Raw genomic sequence first — 16827 nt, 5'->3', positions numbered from 1 at the left:
TAAATAAATTATTATGTAAAATTATGAGATTTTAAATTTTATTAGTATATAAATCTTCTTTTTAAATATAAAAATTTAAAATTTTTATTGTATTTTATTATTTTTAATAATTTTATTTTATATTTAATTAAATTTGTTCGATCACAATTTAATTATAGTTGGACTATTAAATTAATTATTCAATCGATTTATTAATTGATTTGATTCTCATAACTTTAAATTTTATATTTAGATATTTCATATAAAAATATTTTTTTATTTAACAATTATATTTAAAAATAATAATATATAAATATTTATTTATTTATTTATTACGTTAAAAATATTTTTTTAAATAAAAAATCTTTTAAAAATTAATATAAATTATATTTTTTAAAAAAATAAAATTTATTTTTTTAATACTTTTATTTTTACCATTAAAATTTTGTCATGCATACAAATAAAAAATCCTAACAAGTTAATGGCATCCAAACTTTTTAAAAGATGGTTTTTGATTAATGTTTTACAGGAACGACGAGGCGTTTCTGGGTTGGGACTTAGGACCAACGACGGCCCTGCACTGCCACTACTAACTATTGAGTGATTGAGGGTTTATCGGCCAAAAGCTGTTGCCAGCTTCGTTGATGTCTCTCTCTCACCCTAAGACTGAGGTTGGATACTTGGTTCCCCTGAATCATAATTTGGAGGAAAACCCTTCAGCTCCCAAGTTACCCATCTCCCATGGCACTAACCTCATTGGTCGCGCCAACATTCCTCTTCCTCTTCCCGACAAGAGGCTTAGCCGCAACCACATCACTTTAACTGCTTCTTCCGACGGATCTGCTCATCTGCTTGTGGTATTCCTTATTCCTACTAACTTTTCTTTCATGGATTCGTCATTTTTTGTTCATGTTCGTGTTGCTGACGCAGGAGGGCACGAATCCAGTCGTTGTTAACTCCAGGAACAAAAGAAGGAAGCTCAATTCTCAGGAGAATGCTGCCATTTCTGATGGTGATATACTTGAGCTTATTCCCGGACACCATCTTTTCAAATATGAAGTTTCGGGTGCCACCAAAACTGATAATACACCTTCAGCTGGCACTGGCACCACAAACAAGGAAGCTTCTCACAGCCTTTCGCAGGTTTTCACTACTTTCTTCATGATCATATAAGAATATTGATTTCCATTAACTAGTAATCGGAGGCAGATTCTGCCCCTATCAGTTTTCTCTTTTTAGGGATGTTGAAATAATTCCTTTTATGTTGAGTGGATTTTCAGGATGGGAACGGGACTTGCAGTCAGGAGCAAGGAAGAAATGCAGCGGCACGCAAGCCTGGTCATTCTCAATCCGGTGAACACAGTAATGCAGAGGCTATTCGCAATTTCCATATCCCTTCTGAAAAAATACCTTCCACTTTTCGACTTTTGCGTGTGCAGCAGCTACCACCTTGGGCAAATACTTCTTGTGTTGCAATAGATGATGTTATTCAGGTAATAAAATGAATTGACTACTGCAGGGCAGTGTTGACACTCTCAATCACTGGTTCAAGAGTATTTTTGCATGAAAACACCTATATATTGAACCACAATTACATAATTATAGTTAGCTGGCAAAAAATTTGGAACTACTTATTGATAAATTTCAATGCTTTCCATTGATAGGGGGATATTCTAGTTGCCATCCTTTCCAACTACATGGTAGACCTTGACTGGTTGGTTCCGGGTGAGTTATTTGCGGGACCTCTTTGTGTTTTCCTTGCCCTTTGTGTTGCCAATTTGCCTTGTTGCAGTCTGACTTTCATTTGTTCTTGAAACTGCACTCCAAATTTAACACATTGAGAAGTTGGTCCTTTTTTGTCCAGTAATAACTGTATCATCACTTTTCTCCGTTGCATGCATATATATAATTCCATGCCTCTTTATAGTCTATAGCGTGTGTGGCACCAATGATTCAGCTCATGGTATGCTCTGTCTCTTTTATACCTTTTGAAGGAAAACTATATTATTGTATTTTGCATATTAAGTTATTAACTTATGATAATCTCTTGATTATGCACCACTATTGGCTGGAGCAGAATTCCAAAATTTGTGAACGCATGAGTACGTTTTGAATGAAGTGGTTTCACGTTAATCTCATTTTTGTAAGTTTCTCGCTTTCTATGTTTTCTCTGTGTAGCATGTCCTGCACTTTTGAAAGTCCCCCATGTGTTAGTTATTCATGGCGAGAGTGATGGGAGGGTTGATTATTTGAAGGTTTGTCTCAGATCTAAATTATATTACCAATTTGTAAGATGAATCTGTAAGAATGTTTAAATGAGATATTAACTTGGCTCTTCTGTGATTTAGAGAAGTAAACCTGCCAACTGGATTCTGCACAAACCACCATTGCCAATTTCATTTGGGACACATCATTCAAAGGCCATGTTTCTTGTATATCCTCATGGGATAAGGGTGATTGTGCATACAGCGAACTTAATATATGTAGATTGGAATAATAAAACCCAAGGTTTGTGGATGCAAGATTTTCCATGGAAAGATCAAAACAGTCTAAGCAAGGGATCTGTATTTGAAAATGACCTGGTTGAATATCTCAGTATGCTGAAGGTACTTATTTATATTATACTGCTATTACTGAAAGATAGTCTCATCTGAAAAATTGTCCTGATCAATTGATGTAGTAGAATTGATACCTTTACTGAAAAATTAAAATTTCATAGCAATTAAAGAACCACTTGGTTGCTCCATGAAATTACTTGACATTTTGATAAAAATTTTATTTGATCATACTGTGTTCTACAAAAAATCCACGATGCCATTTTTACTTTATATTTTGGAAAAAAGAGAACAAAAAATTCTCTTTGATTTTGATTAATTATATCATTTACTGTCTTCTAGAAATTTCACTGTAGCCATTGGAGTTTTTCAACTTAGCTTATTTGGAAAACTTGTTGCTTTTCAGACTACTTATATGGCTTATGGAAGTTAAATATTCACTAGCAGAAAACATCGATGTTGTTGATGAATTTGGTATTGTCATGAGTCTTGTTTCTTTGATATCATCCATAATGTGCGTATCGCAATGTATTTGGTGTTGCAGTGGCCAGAATTCTCTGTTAAGCTTCCTTCCCTTGGAAACTTCAGTATATGTCCATCTTTCTTCAAGAAGTTTGATTATAGTGATGCAATGGTTTGTTTTCCATTCATTTTTCTTAAATTTATATGATGTAGCTTTAAAGGTTATTACTTAGTACTAATCATCTCGTATCATAAAGTTGAATAGATAGTCAAGTACACTGATTTATGTTGGTACATTTTCAGGTTAGGTTAATTGCATCTGTACCTGGATATCATTCTGGTGCTGGCATTAAAAAGTGGGGACATATGAAACTGCGTTCTTTGCTCCAAGAGTGTACTTTTGACGATGATTTTAAAAGATCTCCACTCATTTATCAGGTACTATTAGGGTGTAGGCTGCACTAAATTCTATCTTCTTTCACTCAATCTAGCATATATCATTTTGTTACAGAGTTTGGAAAACTGCAGTATTAATATTCACATTTCAGAGTTTTCTTGATTTTCTTAACCTTATCTACTGCAGTTCTCCTCCCTTGGCTCTCTTGATGAGAAATGGATGGCTGAGTTGACATCATCAATGTCTGCTGGTTTATCAGAAGATAAAACACCTCTTGGTCTTGGGGAGCCTCAAATAATCTGGCCTACTGTAGAAGATGTCAGATGCTCTTTAGAGGTGCTGTAATTTTAAGGTTGAATCTATATTTTCTGAAATATAAATTTCCTTTTCATGGTGATTTGAAGGTTTTATTATAGAATGTTTGGTGGAACAGATAAACTGAGAACAATTGAGAAAATATATTTATTCAATGGAATTCTTGGTCAAGTGAATCAAGAGTCCAATTGACTAAGAGTCACACTGATTCTAGAGCGTGTTTTTTCCTCTCCCTTAAACTTCACTCTAAAATCCCAGACAGACTTTCGGAAGCCTAAACAACTGTTACATCCCATTCCTAACTGCCTAAAACTGTCTAACTGAACCATCCAATTCTGACATAAACTATTGCTTTTTTGTTTCTTTGAATAATCCGTATCTTTTTCTGTCTAAATCTGTCACCTCAGTAGGGGTATTTTGTTCATGTGACAAGTTGATTTGATTGGAAATATATTATCTATTATCTATTATTCTATTATATATTTCTAATTTTACAACCAAATTGTGTCACATGTCACTTTCTCATTTTAATTGGAATCAAATCTTTCCCTCAAAAATTAAGGAATTTTCCTTTCTTCCTTACTAATTTTACAATCAAAATGTGTCACATGTCACTCCCTCATTGTAATTGAAATTAAATATTTTCTTTCAAAATTAAAGAATTCTTCCTTCCTCCATATTAATTTTACAACCAAAATGTGTCACATGTCACTCCCCCATTGCAATTGAAATCAAATCTTTCCTTCCAAAATTAAAGAGTTCTCCACTCCTCCATCTTCCTTTCTCTATCTCTCTCATTCCTTTAACTATTCTATCTATTTTATATATCATTATTAATATCAATGACTAATTACTAATTTGACAATCAAAATGTGCAACATGACATTCTTTAATTGCATTAAAATTAAAATTGAAATATTAAAATTGAAATTAAAATATACCTATATTATGTATCATATATTACTATCTAATTTAATAATCAAATGTGTCACATGACACTTTTATTAAAATTGAGCGAAAATATTTTTTTTCAAAATTAATAAATTCCCTTTCTAAATTCTCTCATCTATCTCTCTCCATTTCTCTATTTCTTTCTACCATTTTTACTCTATATATAATTTATATTTTATATTAGTAATTTGACAAATCAAAATATATTATCTGATAAATTTTTATTACAATTAAAATAATTTTTTTCTTCCAAAATTAACAAACTTTCACTCTCATTCTTCATCTTTATCTTTCTTTCTTTTCTCTCATTCTCTATTTTTTCTACCTTTATGTTCTGCAGAAATAAAATGAACAAAATAATATAATTCAAATAAAAAATATTATTATTATTATTATATACATATTTTTTAGTTTTTTATTTAGTTTTAAATTTTTACCGCTTATCTTTCTAATCTATATTTTCATTTCTCTTCTTTCAAATATTTATTACATATAATTTGGAAAGAATACTAATGTTATAATTAAAAGTTAGAATCAAGATTCAATTATTTTTAAAAAATTAGTTTTGAGTTAATTTTAAAACTATCAGTATAATTTTTTTATGCTAATACCTAATTATATTTTTATATATATAAAGAGAAAAAATATTATTTTTAAATAACAAATAAAAATTAATTATTTCTATTTGTGCAACAGACTTAACACCTAATTAAATGTAAAAGTATACACGTTAAATTGTTTCAAATTTTAGATAACGAATATTAAAATTAATTATTAATAAAAAATTAGATTTTTTCATATAAAAATAATAACTAAAAATCTTATTATTTGATTTTTTTCTATAGATACCTTAGTCTTCTTAGCTAAAGACTTTTGTCAATGTACGACTTTTTTTTTGTAAAAGAAGTTTGATTTTATAAATCTTTTGTGTCATGCATAATCTATACTGTCAGAACAAAGTGAGTTTTAAAAAATGTATACATTACGGGTAAAAATACTAGTATAGTCAAATTTTAATGCAGAGGGCTTTATTTTATTTTCAATTTTTAATGCGTGGATTTTAAGTTTGTCTCATAATTGAATCTTTAAGTGCTCTTTCCAGACAGCTTCATTGCCTTTTGTTTGTTCTCAGGGCTATGCTGCTGGAAATGCAATTCCAAGTCCTTTTAAAAATGTGGAGAAAACATTTCTCAAAAAGTATTGGGCCAAATGGAAAGCAGACCATACTGGTCGAAGGTAAATATGATTTATCATACAATGCAATTTACACCAGGGCTAGTTGATATTAACTTTTCTTCTTCATTAAACTTTAGATCCTAAGCCATAGACAAGATAGGATTAGGAATGAGACACTAGAGGAGGAGACGGAGTAACACTTATTGTGTAGAGATAGTGCATTCTTGCTTTAAATGGTATGAACATAAGTGGAGAATACCCAAGGAGGTCCCAATAAGAATAAGATCAACCAGAAGTGGTCCAATAGCTAGTGGTGGTCTGGTGGAGGAGACCTAGAAAAAACTATAGGGCCATGGCTCTTTAATATAAACACCTGACTCATGATCAAACATTATACTGCCATTTAATCCTTGTAATCGACTCAACCTAGTGGAATGAAGTTTCTGTTGTTTTTGTTGTATTAAAGCTCTTGTAGCCTTCTAATTAAATTGAAATGTTTACCTATTGATATAACTCTCTCAGACTATAATAATTACCTTTGCAACCCTTGTAAAGAAAACCGTGATCAATTATATATGGAAAAATTTGCTTTACCGCTTGTGGCATGATCTGTTTCCTTCTCAATAGAAAGTATTATTTAGAAACCCCCCTCCTCCCAAGCCTCTTGGCTCTAGTTTCTAAAGCCCCACATAGTGAAGTAGAAAAGTCCAACTTGTTGATTCTGACTATGCCTAACAATTTTTTATTCGAGAAGATGTACATTTGTGCCTCACAAATTATAATAGTTATTCTTGTGCTTTTTCTATGTTTCAGCCGTGCTATGCCCCATATAAAGACTTTCACTCGTTATAGTGGTCAGAATCTAGCGTAAGAGCTTCACAGGATCAACTCTATGCAGTTCAATTTCTCTTTTGTTTGTTTGAATACTTTGATGCTTATATCATTTACTGCAATGCTAAGTCGTGCTTACTTGTGAAACTCCCTTCTTCCCAAATAGTTGGTTCTTGTTGACTTCAGCAAATCTTAGCAAAGCTGCCTGGGGAACTCTTCAGAAGAATAATACTCAGTTCATGATTCGCTCATACGAGGTACGTATCCTTGTCATTTGTCAGACACAAGAAAGAATCCCGAATATTTGTATAATTGATCTCGTTTCATTTCAGTTGGGAGTGCTCTTTCTACCAACGATGCTTAAAAGGGCTGGTGGTGGATTTTCATGTACCAGTAATGTTACACAAACTGAGGTAGCTTATTTGATATGGTTTGGTGCTAGGAAGGGAAAAGAACTCCGATGCTGACATTTAAGAATTACAGGATAAATATGAAGTGAAGAAAGCAAAACTAGTTAGCCTAAGTGGGCTGAGAAGGGAGCAAACACACTCAACATCTCAACTGACCATTCCGTTACCTGTTCCTTACGAGCTCCCTCCCCAACCTTATTCCTCACAAGGTCAGTATTTCTCACATCACATGTTAAAAAGTAGTTGTTATGTATGTCTTCTAATTATTGTTCTCTCATGCAGATGTTCCCTGGTCCTGGGATCGGCGATATAGTAAGAAAGATGTATATGGCCAAGTTTGGCCACGCACGTAAGCTTGCTACTTGCTGTTGCTGCTCTGCTCTAAATATACATAGTACCATTCACTTTCCTCCTTAGCACCATGCCAGCATTGAGTTATCTATGACAAAGGTCGCTCATTTTTCATTTTTTCTCTCTTTTCATTAGTAGTGTTTATTGTTCAATATCTATCACCTAAAAGAAAAAAGGGTTCAATACAATTTTAAATTGTAATTACTTGAAAGTGATCAAAGGTTAGATAACTAAGTACTAGAAAATTATGTGGGAACTTTATCGATGGGGAGTTGCCAGGGGAATATTCTTAATGATTTATGATTTAGCTAAAATAACGCCTTAGCTCTTTCTCTCTTCGGGTTTCTCTCCCCGGGGGTACAAAAGAGTGAATATTTATGAAGTTTAATTTATTCACATTATAAGTAAGTGGAAAATTGAACATTAAACTTACATTTCTGTTGACTTTGACTAGTCAATGCTAAGTCGCATTACCAATTGATAGTTGTGGGAGAAAATTTTCAATTTAATAGTACCTTTTAATTGTCGGTAAAATTTGAAATATTCTATTTTGATCATTCAATTGAATTAAAAGCCTTTAATTTATGCTAATGGGTTATAATTCAAATGATATAGTTTTTTTATTCTTATCTAGGTGTTTTTAGTTTGAGTCTCATTTTTAATTTAAAAAATAAAAAAATAAAAACCTATAAATATAGTATTTCTCAATTTTTTCCTCCAAATTATTTTTTGGTGATAAACGACTTTAAAAAAAAAAGAAACAGAAGTGGATTCACTCAATGTTCTTTCCAGTTGATTATCCGATCCGTTTCTTTCAAGTTAGATCATAATTAGATAATAGATAATAATGTGCAACTGTGGATAAGCTTGAAAACTAAATGCCGGTTTTGCGTTCCTGATTAATAATCCTCAAAGAAAGAGTGATATAGAGAGTAGAGAGAGCAACACGCCAACATCTTTAATTTTGTAAAAAGAATTATCCACCAAATAAAAAATAGAATCTTTCTTTGCAGCCTCAGCTGCCGATTAATGGACAGTGGATCCCACCGTGATAATAAAATCTATAAAAGCCCACTTGTCTATTTTTTTATTTTGATTTTTGATTTGGTATACCGTATACCCCTTTCTCAGCCCACTTGCCAATTACTACAACTTGTGTGGGCCCAAATATTATGTTAAGGATCCACTTATAATAAGATAACATCTATTACCACAAAAAAAGAGATAATAACACCGTGGCGGTCAATACGAGAAGAGCGTTTGCGTGGTTTGTTGTTTGTTTGTGATGGGGAGGTCTGAGGTGCCTTAACTCCAACCAACGCCTTCCAATTTCCAACCCTTCACGTCTGGCCAAACATTGCCGTGTCTATAGTGTCAATTGACACCTCAACCGTACACGTGTCGCAAACTGATAAGGTAAATGGTCACCCTCTTTCTGTTGCGTAAATAAGGCGGACACCTCTTTATGCTATAAAGGAACCTCCAGACCCCATTGTTTCTTCACAATTCTCATTTTCATTCTCTCTTTGTTGTCCGAAATCCTTCAAGGTACCTTCCTCCTCTTTCTCTTTGCTTTTGATTCTGGTTCCCTTTAGTTACATCTGTAGGGTTTTGGCATTTCTTCTTAATCACCAATATTATCGGTTTTAGATTCGTTATATTATGTCTTTTGTTGCCTCGTTCCTTGGAAATTTTCTCTAGATCTGTTTATACTGCAATGATTTATGATATTTAATTGTTAAATCTGATCGGTTTTGATCACGCTTTTAAACTGCAATTTTTAGTTGCTTTCTGAAAGATCGAAGGCCTTTGTTTCGGATCGTAAATTTTCTGAAAAAATCTGAGATCAATTGTACCAATTTTGATTATAGGTTTTTTTTTTTTTTCCGTTGTTGATCCTGATTCATCTGTTTATGACGATGCGAATTTTAATGTACGTTTCCTTAACTAGTTTCTTATTTAATTGTTGTTAACGATGATGCAGATGCAAATCTTTGTGAAGACCCTCACTGGAAAGACTATCACTCTCGAGGTCGAGAGTTCCGACACCATCGATAACGTCAAGGCAAAAATTCAAGATAAGGAAGGGATCCCACCGGATCAGCAACGTCTGATCTTCGCCGGAAAGCAACTCGAGGACGGCCGCACCTTGGCCGACTACAACATCCAGAAGGAATCCACCCTCCACCTCGTTCTCCGTCTCCGTGGTGGCATGCAGATCTTCGTTAAGACCCTCACCGGCAAGACCATCACCCTCGAGGTTGAAAGCTCCGACACCATTGACAACGTCAAGGCTAAAATCCAGGATAAGGAGGGTATTCCACCGGACCAGCAGAGGTTGATCTTCGCCGGGAAGCAGCTTGAGGACGGCCGCACCTTGGCAGACTACAACATCCAGAAGGAGTCAACCCTTCATCTTGTACTCCGTCTACGTGGTGGCATGCAGATCTTTGTTAAGACCCTTACCGGAAAGACAATTACCCTTGAGGTGGAGAGCTCTGACACCATCGATAATGTCAAGGCCAAAATCCAAGACAAGGAGGGCATTCCCCCGGACCAGCAGAGATTGATCTTCGCCGGTAAGCAGCTCGAGGATGGCCGCACTCTTGCAGACTACAACATCCAAAAGGAGTCCACCCTCCATCTTGTCTTGCGTCTCCGTGGTGGTATGCAGATTTTCGTGAAGACCCTCACCGGGAAAACCATCACTCTTGAGGTGGAGAGCTCTGACACCATTGATAATGTCAAAGCTAAGATCCAAGACAAGGAAGGTATCCCCCCGGACCAGCAGAGGTTGATCTTTGCTGGTAAGCAGCTTGAAGATGGGCGCACCTTGGCCGACTACAATATCCAGAAGGAGTCCACCCTTCATCTTGTCCTCCGTCTCAGGGGAGGCATGCAGATTTTTGTTAAGACTTTGACTGGGAAGACCATTACCCTTGAGGTGGAGAGCTCCGACACCATTGACAATGTCAAAGCCAAGATTCAGGACAAGGAGGGGATCCCCCCGGACCAGCAGAGGTTGATCTTCGCAGGGAAGCAGTTGGAAGATGGAAGGACCCTTGCTGATTACAATATTCAGAAGGAGTCTACTCTTCACCTTGTGCTTCGTCTCCGTGGTGGATTTTAAGTGGATGAATTGCAATTTGTTGTTTCCTCAATATTATGTTTTTAAATTTCTGAACTTGTTGAATGGGTCTGGGTCCTTAGTGGCCCTTTAAATAAATTTCGTTATTTATCTTTTGATTGTTAATAATACTACTGTTTTTTTTAATTGCACTTTGTGTTTTACCTTTATAAAAGTTGGTACCTTGGTTAATGCTGTGTTGATTCTATTATGTAGTTTGTGTTTGTATATTTGAATTGTGGCTCGAAAGGGCTTTTGTTGCTGTATATTGTTGAATTATACTTGGTCATATGATGATATTAAATATGGATGGTTGATGGGTATGGATGTTTAAAGTCATTCAGGATATTAGATAAGCCGAGCATCGGTTTGGTTGACGTCTCAGGGAAGACAAGGCCTATCGATTGCCGCATTGCTGTTCCCTTCTTTCTTTAAATTTTTGTCATACTACTCACATAAAACCATGTGAAGGCATGCTTCGATTGATTGCTAAGACAGTCGTAATTTACCATTTCTCAATGCTCAATGATTGGGTTAGAGAATTGATGTTAAGAAAATAGGCGTTAGGAATCAGTATTGCATATGCAAACAGTGCTCTGGTGCATGTTAGTTTCAAGCGGGTTCTAGTTTCCTGTTTCCAGACTTCAGCAAATTAAATGGGTTGAAATTGTTTATTTAGCGACTAATCTTTATGTCTAACTATGGAGCCAGCTGATGAAAAGAGATTTAGCATTTTTCTTATTCAGCTATGATAACGAACTGAATGAATGAATATAATCTCTTAAATGCCGATGGCATACGAAGTGGGTGCACATACATTACGCGCAAAAAAAGGAAGTGTAAAAGGAATTAATCCCAGGGGCTCAAAGAACACTCTTCTGGAAGGATTGGATAGCGTTGAGAATCGTTGCAGTAGTCATAGATGACGAGGTTCCTCTGAACCCAAGCATAATCCTTCTTCTGATCATCGGAGAGGTGCCAGGCAGAGTATTGATCCCACCAATTGTCGGTGGTGGTTGAGACACATGCAGGATATGGATCTTTCCATTGGCAGCCGTCGACGCTGAAGTCCTTGTATGATGACACAAAGGGTGCTAGTTTCCAGTTCGTCTTCTCCAGTCCTCCTCTTGTGGCCCACTCATCTGCGTTCCATATGCTCGAGAACAAGTACATGGGCTTCTCATTTGGGAAGAAATTGTTTTCCTTCCCATTGTTCTTGAACACCCTTATGGGCACTCTATCCACGAAAAACCTGTTCATGCAATTCGTTTTGAACCTCAGTGACCTCTTGTCAATTGAAATTTGTATTGTATACTCAAAAAATGAACTTACACAATTTGGTGGTTGTTCCAGAGAATCGAATAGGTGTGGTAGTCCTCAGTTGGATCGAACCAAAGCATGTGCCTCATCTCACGGCCTCCAGTTCCATTCTTGTATACATTTGTCTGAATCAAGAACGGCTGCCCTGTTCTGTTCCCCAAGAACTCAAAGTCCAGCTCATCTCTTTCTGGCCCTGCCCCGTTCTCCGAGCACATCTGCCACCAATCATATTATATCATACCATATAACAAATATAAGTATATAACACATTATCTATCCTCCTTTCATCATACACTTACATAGTAAGCTGTGACAACTCCAGCAGAGTCACCTGCCACCAATTTCAGCTTCATACTGAACCACCCGAATCTGTATCGCTGCTTTGTTTGAAATCCACATCCTACCAATTCAAACCCAATGCTTCAAAGTTACAATAAGAATGAATAAGAGCATTGAATAATATTAGCATTTGGTATTACCTGTGTCTTTGTCAAGTGAGAGATACCAGATCTGCCCATCCTTGGAGGTACTAAAATGGTCTTCAGACCACATTATGCTGAAATTATCTTCAAAGGATCCTTTGGACACAGCTGCTTCAGCTATGACTACGAGAAGAAGGATCACGCCCAATGATGATGAAGCTTTTGCTTCCATTCTCACCATGTATTTTGGACGCACAAGAGAATGAATGGAGCTTAGGTTCGTGCTTGCTTGATCCCTCAAACCGAGATGGGGATGTTCATTTAATGATCAGAATATGAACATGATTTCGGCCACATCCAGTTGTATTATTATGTATTATGTATTATGTATTCTCATATGCTTCCTCACCTCTTTTTGGACCCAGGGCTCAATGTACCAAACTGCCCCTCCATGCATTTTCCTCACCCCTCCCCTGCCCATACCGATACCATGCCATATGTTAAAACTAGAACTTCTCTATCACTGTAACATGTCCTCCTTTGGGTAATTTGAAGAGAATTTATTTATAATTTAAAAACAACGTCTGAAACTGAAACCTTAATCTCCTAACAATTTTTATTCTGAACCAATTAGTCTCTAAGTTATTAGAAACAAAATTTTTATAAACTGATGTTACTCAATATGAGTAACTAAGTAACTGGAGATGCATAACCGACAAGGGCATATTGGTCAGTGAAAAATACAATAATGCAACCTGGAATAATAGCTAATTTAAAATGAATGTGGGACCAGTGGCCAGGCTGCATTGCAGTGGTTTTTCTAGGCTAGCACCACCATGGATGTAGAGGTGGGTCCTTTCATTACGAGGAAGAACGTGACCACACTTCTTTGGTCTTCAACATGTTATATACTAATACTAAATACTAATAGCAAATTGGTGCAGAGGGAAAATTAATTTATAAATGGATCACGAAAACACTAATGAAACGTGATGTCCTAAGTAAGTCTAAAGTTATTACTTGCAAACTTAACCTTGCTACTAGAATTAGAATACCCATTCTAACGTGTTGTAGTTAATAAGATGTCATTTGAATTCTGAAAAATCATTTCAATGATCATCTAAGAAAAGAACACTTCAAAATATAACTCTTGCATTCACAACTCACAAGTTAAATACAAATAAATTTTGTTTTTATCTAACATTATAAATTAAAGTCCCGCTCAATCTACTTTTGCCATATTTAAGCCTTGGTTAATAACAATATGCTTTATTGATAGGAGTCAAAAGCAAAAGAGATATTGCATATCTATAATCGCTAATTGCTACTAACTTTAAATGGATATTGTTTCCCAAACCGGTGCGTAATTAATCCATCAAACAACGCTTATTACGGGAAATTAAAGCAGTGAGAAACAAAACCTACTTTAGTTTATGATAATGATTATTGATTAACGAAAATAAGGATGACCAACATGCTACCAGCCTACACACCTGGCCCGATAAAAAAATGCAGAAAATGGCATGGGGAATAAGCATTTGTTCAAAACGAGAGGATGCATGTGACAACATGCTGGGGTATCTTTCACAAACTAATAATAAAGCAGGATCTCTTGACGAATGCTTTCTCTAAAAATTACTCGAGCATGTGTAAGCCTATAAGGCACTAGTCTCTGTAATGCAACTGTCAATTACCCAGGCAATTACAATGTTTTCCTTTCATAGTGAGTTTGTATTAATTGTTTGATTTTGAATATGAGATTCCCGTGGAAAGGCTTTGTTATTCTACTCAGGTAAATGAGAAGCAAGGACAAGAGTATTGTCAAGTGGGTTAAAAGGATAAAAAATCTGTTAAATATTTTAAGTAGGAAACTTTATGTCATCTGACAGTTTGGCCGAGTGGTCTAAGGCGCCAGATTTAGGCTCTGGTCCGAAAGGGCGTGGGTTCAAATCCCACAGCTGTCATGAGATTTTAATAGTTGATGTCCATTTTTGTAATAAGATTTCTGGGCTACTAGCTTCACATGTTGGGCCAGGGTCTCCAACAAGTATTATGATCTTAAAACCAAAAACAAAGAGTGGGAAAAAAACCAAAATAAAAGAATATAGAGTTCTTTTACCATTCTGCCAAAAATTAAAAAAAAAAAAAAAAACAAACAAAGGGGCAGCAGGGGGGTTGTGTGTGGAGTATTCGAATTTTATAAATATAAGGAGAGCCTTACTAAATAGTAACTAAACTTAATTAAAATTATAATTAATCACTAAGTATACAGATATTTGTTTTACACCTACCAAGTAAACTTTCAAAGATAGCTATATACATGCACTATAGCTTGGAGCTTGCCGTGCATAAAGATATAAATAATGATTTTATTATGTGTGAACCTTATTGCTGCATAGATATGAATTTTTTTTCCCATACAAATATCAAATATGTATGAATAATACTTTAGTTGTCTATGATTCTAATTTTACTGAAAAATATTATGTTGACATAATAACATGTAAATGTGAACACAATAATGTCCATTATATTGCGGAGTGAATTAACATAGTGTTTTAGGGAATCTTAAATAAATCATACAAACAAAAAAGTTTTTAAAAATCAAGTATACAAAATAAATTTACAGTCCACAAATGAAAAGAAAATCCGCAAGACAGGAAACATAATATCGAAATTAAGAGTGATGAAATTTGATTTGAAAACATATGAAAATATCGGAAAAAAGTAGAGGGGGAGAGCAGATATGGAAACATAGAAGCTTTCCAACCGTTCAAATTCTATCTTGATCACTCAAAAATCAAAAAGCATAGACTGCTTGCTTGATTTTTCCTATAAGATATTTGATATTTCACTCATTCACTGACCCCACCGCCACTCCCATTTCTCCATATAAACCCCACCAGCTCCCAACACTCCTTCGTCTCAGTGTCCATCGTCGTCTTCTTCTTACCACTATTCTTAATTAATTAATTCCCTTCCAATGGCAGCCATGGCCACCACCACCGCCCTCTCCTCAAACCTCATCAAGGCCTCCGCCTTCCACGGCACACCGGTCGCCACTTCCAGAGTCACTCCCATCAAATCCCAACAGCAGCAGAGCCAAACCATCTCCATGTCCATGGCCACACCCCCTTACGACCTCCAATCCTTCAAGTTCCAACCCATCAAGGAGTCCATCGTCGCACGCGAGATGACCCGCCGCTACATGACCGACATGATCACCTACGCAGACACCGACGTAATCGTGGTTGGTGCCGGCTCCGCTGGCCTCTCCTGTGCGTACGAGCTCAGCAAGAACCCCTCAATCCGCGTCGCCATCATCGAGCAATCCGTCAGCCCCGGCGGTGGGGCCTGGCTCGGCGGCCAGCTCTTCTCCGCCATGGTGGTTCGCAAGCCCGCCCACCGCTTCCTGGACGAGTTGGAGGTGGCATACGACGAGCAAGAGGACTACGTTGTCATAAAGCACGCGGCGCTGTTCACTTCCACCATCATGAGCAAGTTGCTGGCGAGGCCCAACGTGAAGCTGTTCAACGCCGTGGCGGCGGAGGATCTGATTGTGAAAGGAGGGAGAGTTGGTGGAGTTGTCACAAACTGGGCCCTGGTGTCGATGAACCATGACACACAGTCGTGCATGGACCCGAACGTGATGGAGGCCAAGGTTGTGGTGAGCTCGTGCGGGCACGACGGGCCTTTCGGCGCCACCGGGGTTAAGAGGCTGAAGAGCATCGGCATGATTGACAGCGTGCCTGGAATGAAGGCCCTTGACATGAACACCGCGGAGGATGCCATTGTTAGGCTCACCAGGGAGATTGTGCCTGGCATGATTGTCACCGGCATGGAAGTTGCTGAGATTGATGGTGCCCCCAGAATGGTAATTTCATTATTATTATTATTGCTTATTGAGAAATGAAAATGCATGCATGGAATATGAATATGAATTTCTTTTGCAGGGTCCAACATTCGGAGCAATGATGATATCAGGGCAGAAGGCAGCTCATTTGGCGTTGAAAGCATTGGGAAAGAGCAATGCCATCGATGGGACTTGTGGACTTGAAATTGAAGAACCCCAATTTGTTTTGGCCTCTGCTGATACTGAGGACATTGTTGATGCTTGAAGTTTTCTATTCAACTTAGGATTTTCTTTTTTTTCTTCTGCTTTCCCTACCTACGATTTGCATTTGGGAATAAATAAAGAAAAAATGTGAACGAAAAATATTAAATCCGTTTCGTTTTTATCTCCGTAAGCTAAGATTATACAATATGTACATTAAAAATCAATTATTAATAAACAATAAATATTAAAATATAAATATATAATAAAAATAAATTAAATTATACATTATTATACATAAATATATTAATAATTAATTTTATTATATAATATAATTAACGAACTGAAATACATAAAATTAGTACCAAGAAGAGATTAAAATAAGGGGAAAATTTGAAATGGAGCTCACCTGATGAGGATGTAATTTTCTGACTCACACCATTAAAATAATTGAATTAAAGAATAATATGTGAGTCT

At 36.1% G+C, this 16827-nt stretch overlaps 4 protein-coding genes and 1 non-coding gene across 6 annotated transcripts; 4 read left to right on the top strand and 1 right to left on the bottom strand.

Annotated features, from left to right (window-relative positions):
• The first annotated feature begins 461 nt into the window (after positions 1-461).
• Positions 462-7859, top strand: LOC112749914 (tyrosyl-DNA phosphodiesterase 1). The gene is made up of 15 exons (XM_025798346.3): positions 462-836; positions 910-1122; positions 1260-1472; positions 1644-1704; positions 2158-2234; positions 2328-2585; positions 3079-3168; positions 3300-3434; positions 3580-3729; positions 5792-5895; positions 6649-6702; positions 6833-6923; positions 6999-7079; positions 7150-7285; positions 7359-7859. The coding sequence occupies exons 1-15, from the start codon at positions 624-626 to the stop codon at positions 7427-7429; spliced, it is 1947 nt and encodes a 648-aa protein (XP_025654131.1). The 5' UTR covers positions 462-623; the 3' UTR covers positions 7430-7859.
• A 650-nt stretch (positions 7860-8509) lies between these two features.
• On the top strand, positions 8510-10701 carry LOC112749912 (polyubiquitin). 2 transcript variants are annotated; one of them, XM_025798344.3, is made up of 2 exons: positions 8510-8975; positions 9412-10701. In XM_025798344.3, exon 2 carries the CDS (start codon positions 9412-9414, stop codon positions 10555-10557), a length of 1146 nt encoding a protein of 381 aa, XP_025654129.1. In that variant the 5' UTR covers positions 8510-8975; the 3' UTR covers positions 10558-10701. The 2 variants fall into 2 exon arrangements, with proteins under 2 accessions (XP_025654129.1, XP_072073749.1); XM_072217648.1 differs by lacking the exon at positions 8510-8975 and having other exon boundaries at positions 9406-10701.
• A 565-nt stretch (positions 10702-11266) lies between these two features.
• On the bottom strand, positions 11267-12869 carry LOC112749913 (probable xyloglucan endotransglucosylase/hydrolase protein 8). The gene is made up of 4 exons (XM_025798345.3): positions 12354-12869; positions 12174-12274; positions 11887-12089; positions 11267-11806 (listed from the first exon to the last, which is right to left on the bottom strand). The coding sequence occupies exons 1-4, from the start codon at positions 12535-12537 to the stop codon at positions 11404-11406; spliced, it is 891 nt and encodes a 296-aa protein (XP_025654130.1). The 5' UTR covers positions 12538-12869; the 3' UTR covers positions 11267-11403.
• Positions 12870-14180: 1311 nt separating this feature from the next.
• TRNAL-UAG (transfer RNA leucine (anticodon UAG)) lies at positions 14181-14260 on the top strand. The gene has a single exon. It is a non-coding gene; the product is annotated as a tRNA-Leu (tRNA).
• Positions 14261-14934: 674 nt separating this feature from the next.
• On the top strand, positions 14935-16512 carry LOC112749911 (thiamine thiazole synthase 2, chloroplastic). The gene is made up of 2 exons (XM_025798343.3): positions 14935-16170; positions 16250-16512. The coding sequence occupies exons 1-2, from the start codon at positions 15280-15282 to the stop codon at positions 16412-16414; spliced, it is 1056 nt and encodes a 351-aa protein (XP_025654128.1). The 5' UTR covers positions 14935-15279; the 3' UTR covers positions 16415-16512.
• Positions 16513-16827: the final 315 nt, after the last annotated feature.

This window comes from Arachis hypogaea, chromosome 15 (genome assembly GCF_003086295.3).
Source record: "Arachis hypogaea cultivar Tifrunner chromosome 15, arahy.Tifrunner.gnm2.J5K5, whole genome shotgun sequence".
NCBI classification, from domain to species: Eukaryota; Viridiplantae; Streptophyta; class Magnoliopsida; order Fabales; family Fabaceae; genus Arachis; species Arachis hypogaea.
Note: the sequence above shows the minus strand (reverse complement) of the source record. Positions and strands in the feature narration are given on the sequence as shown.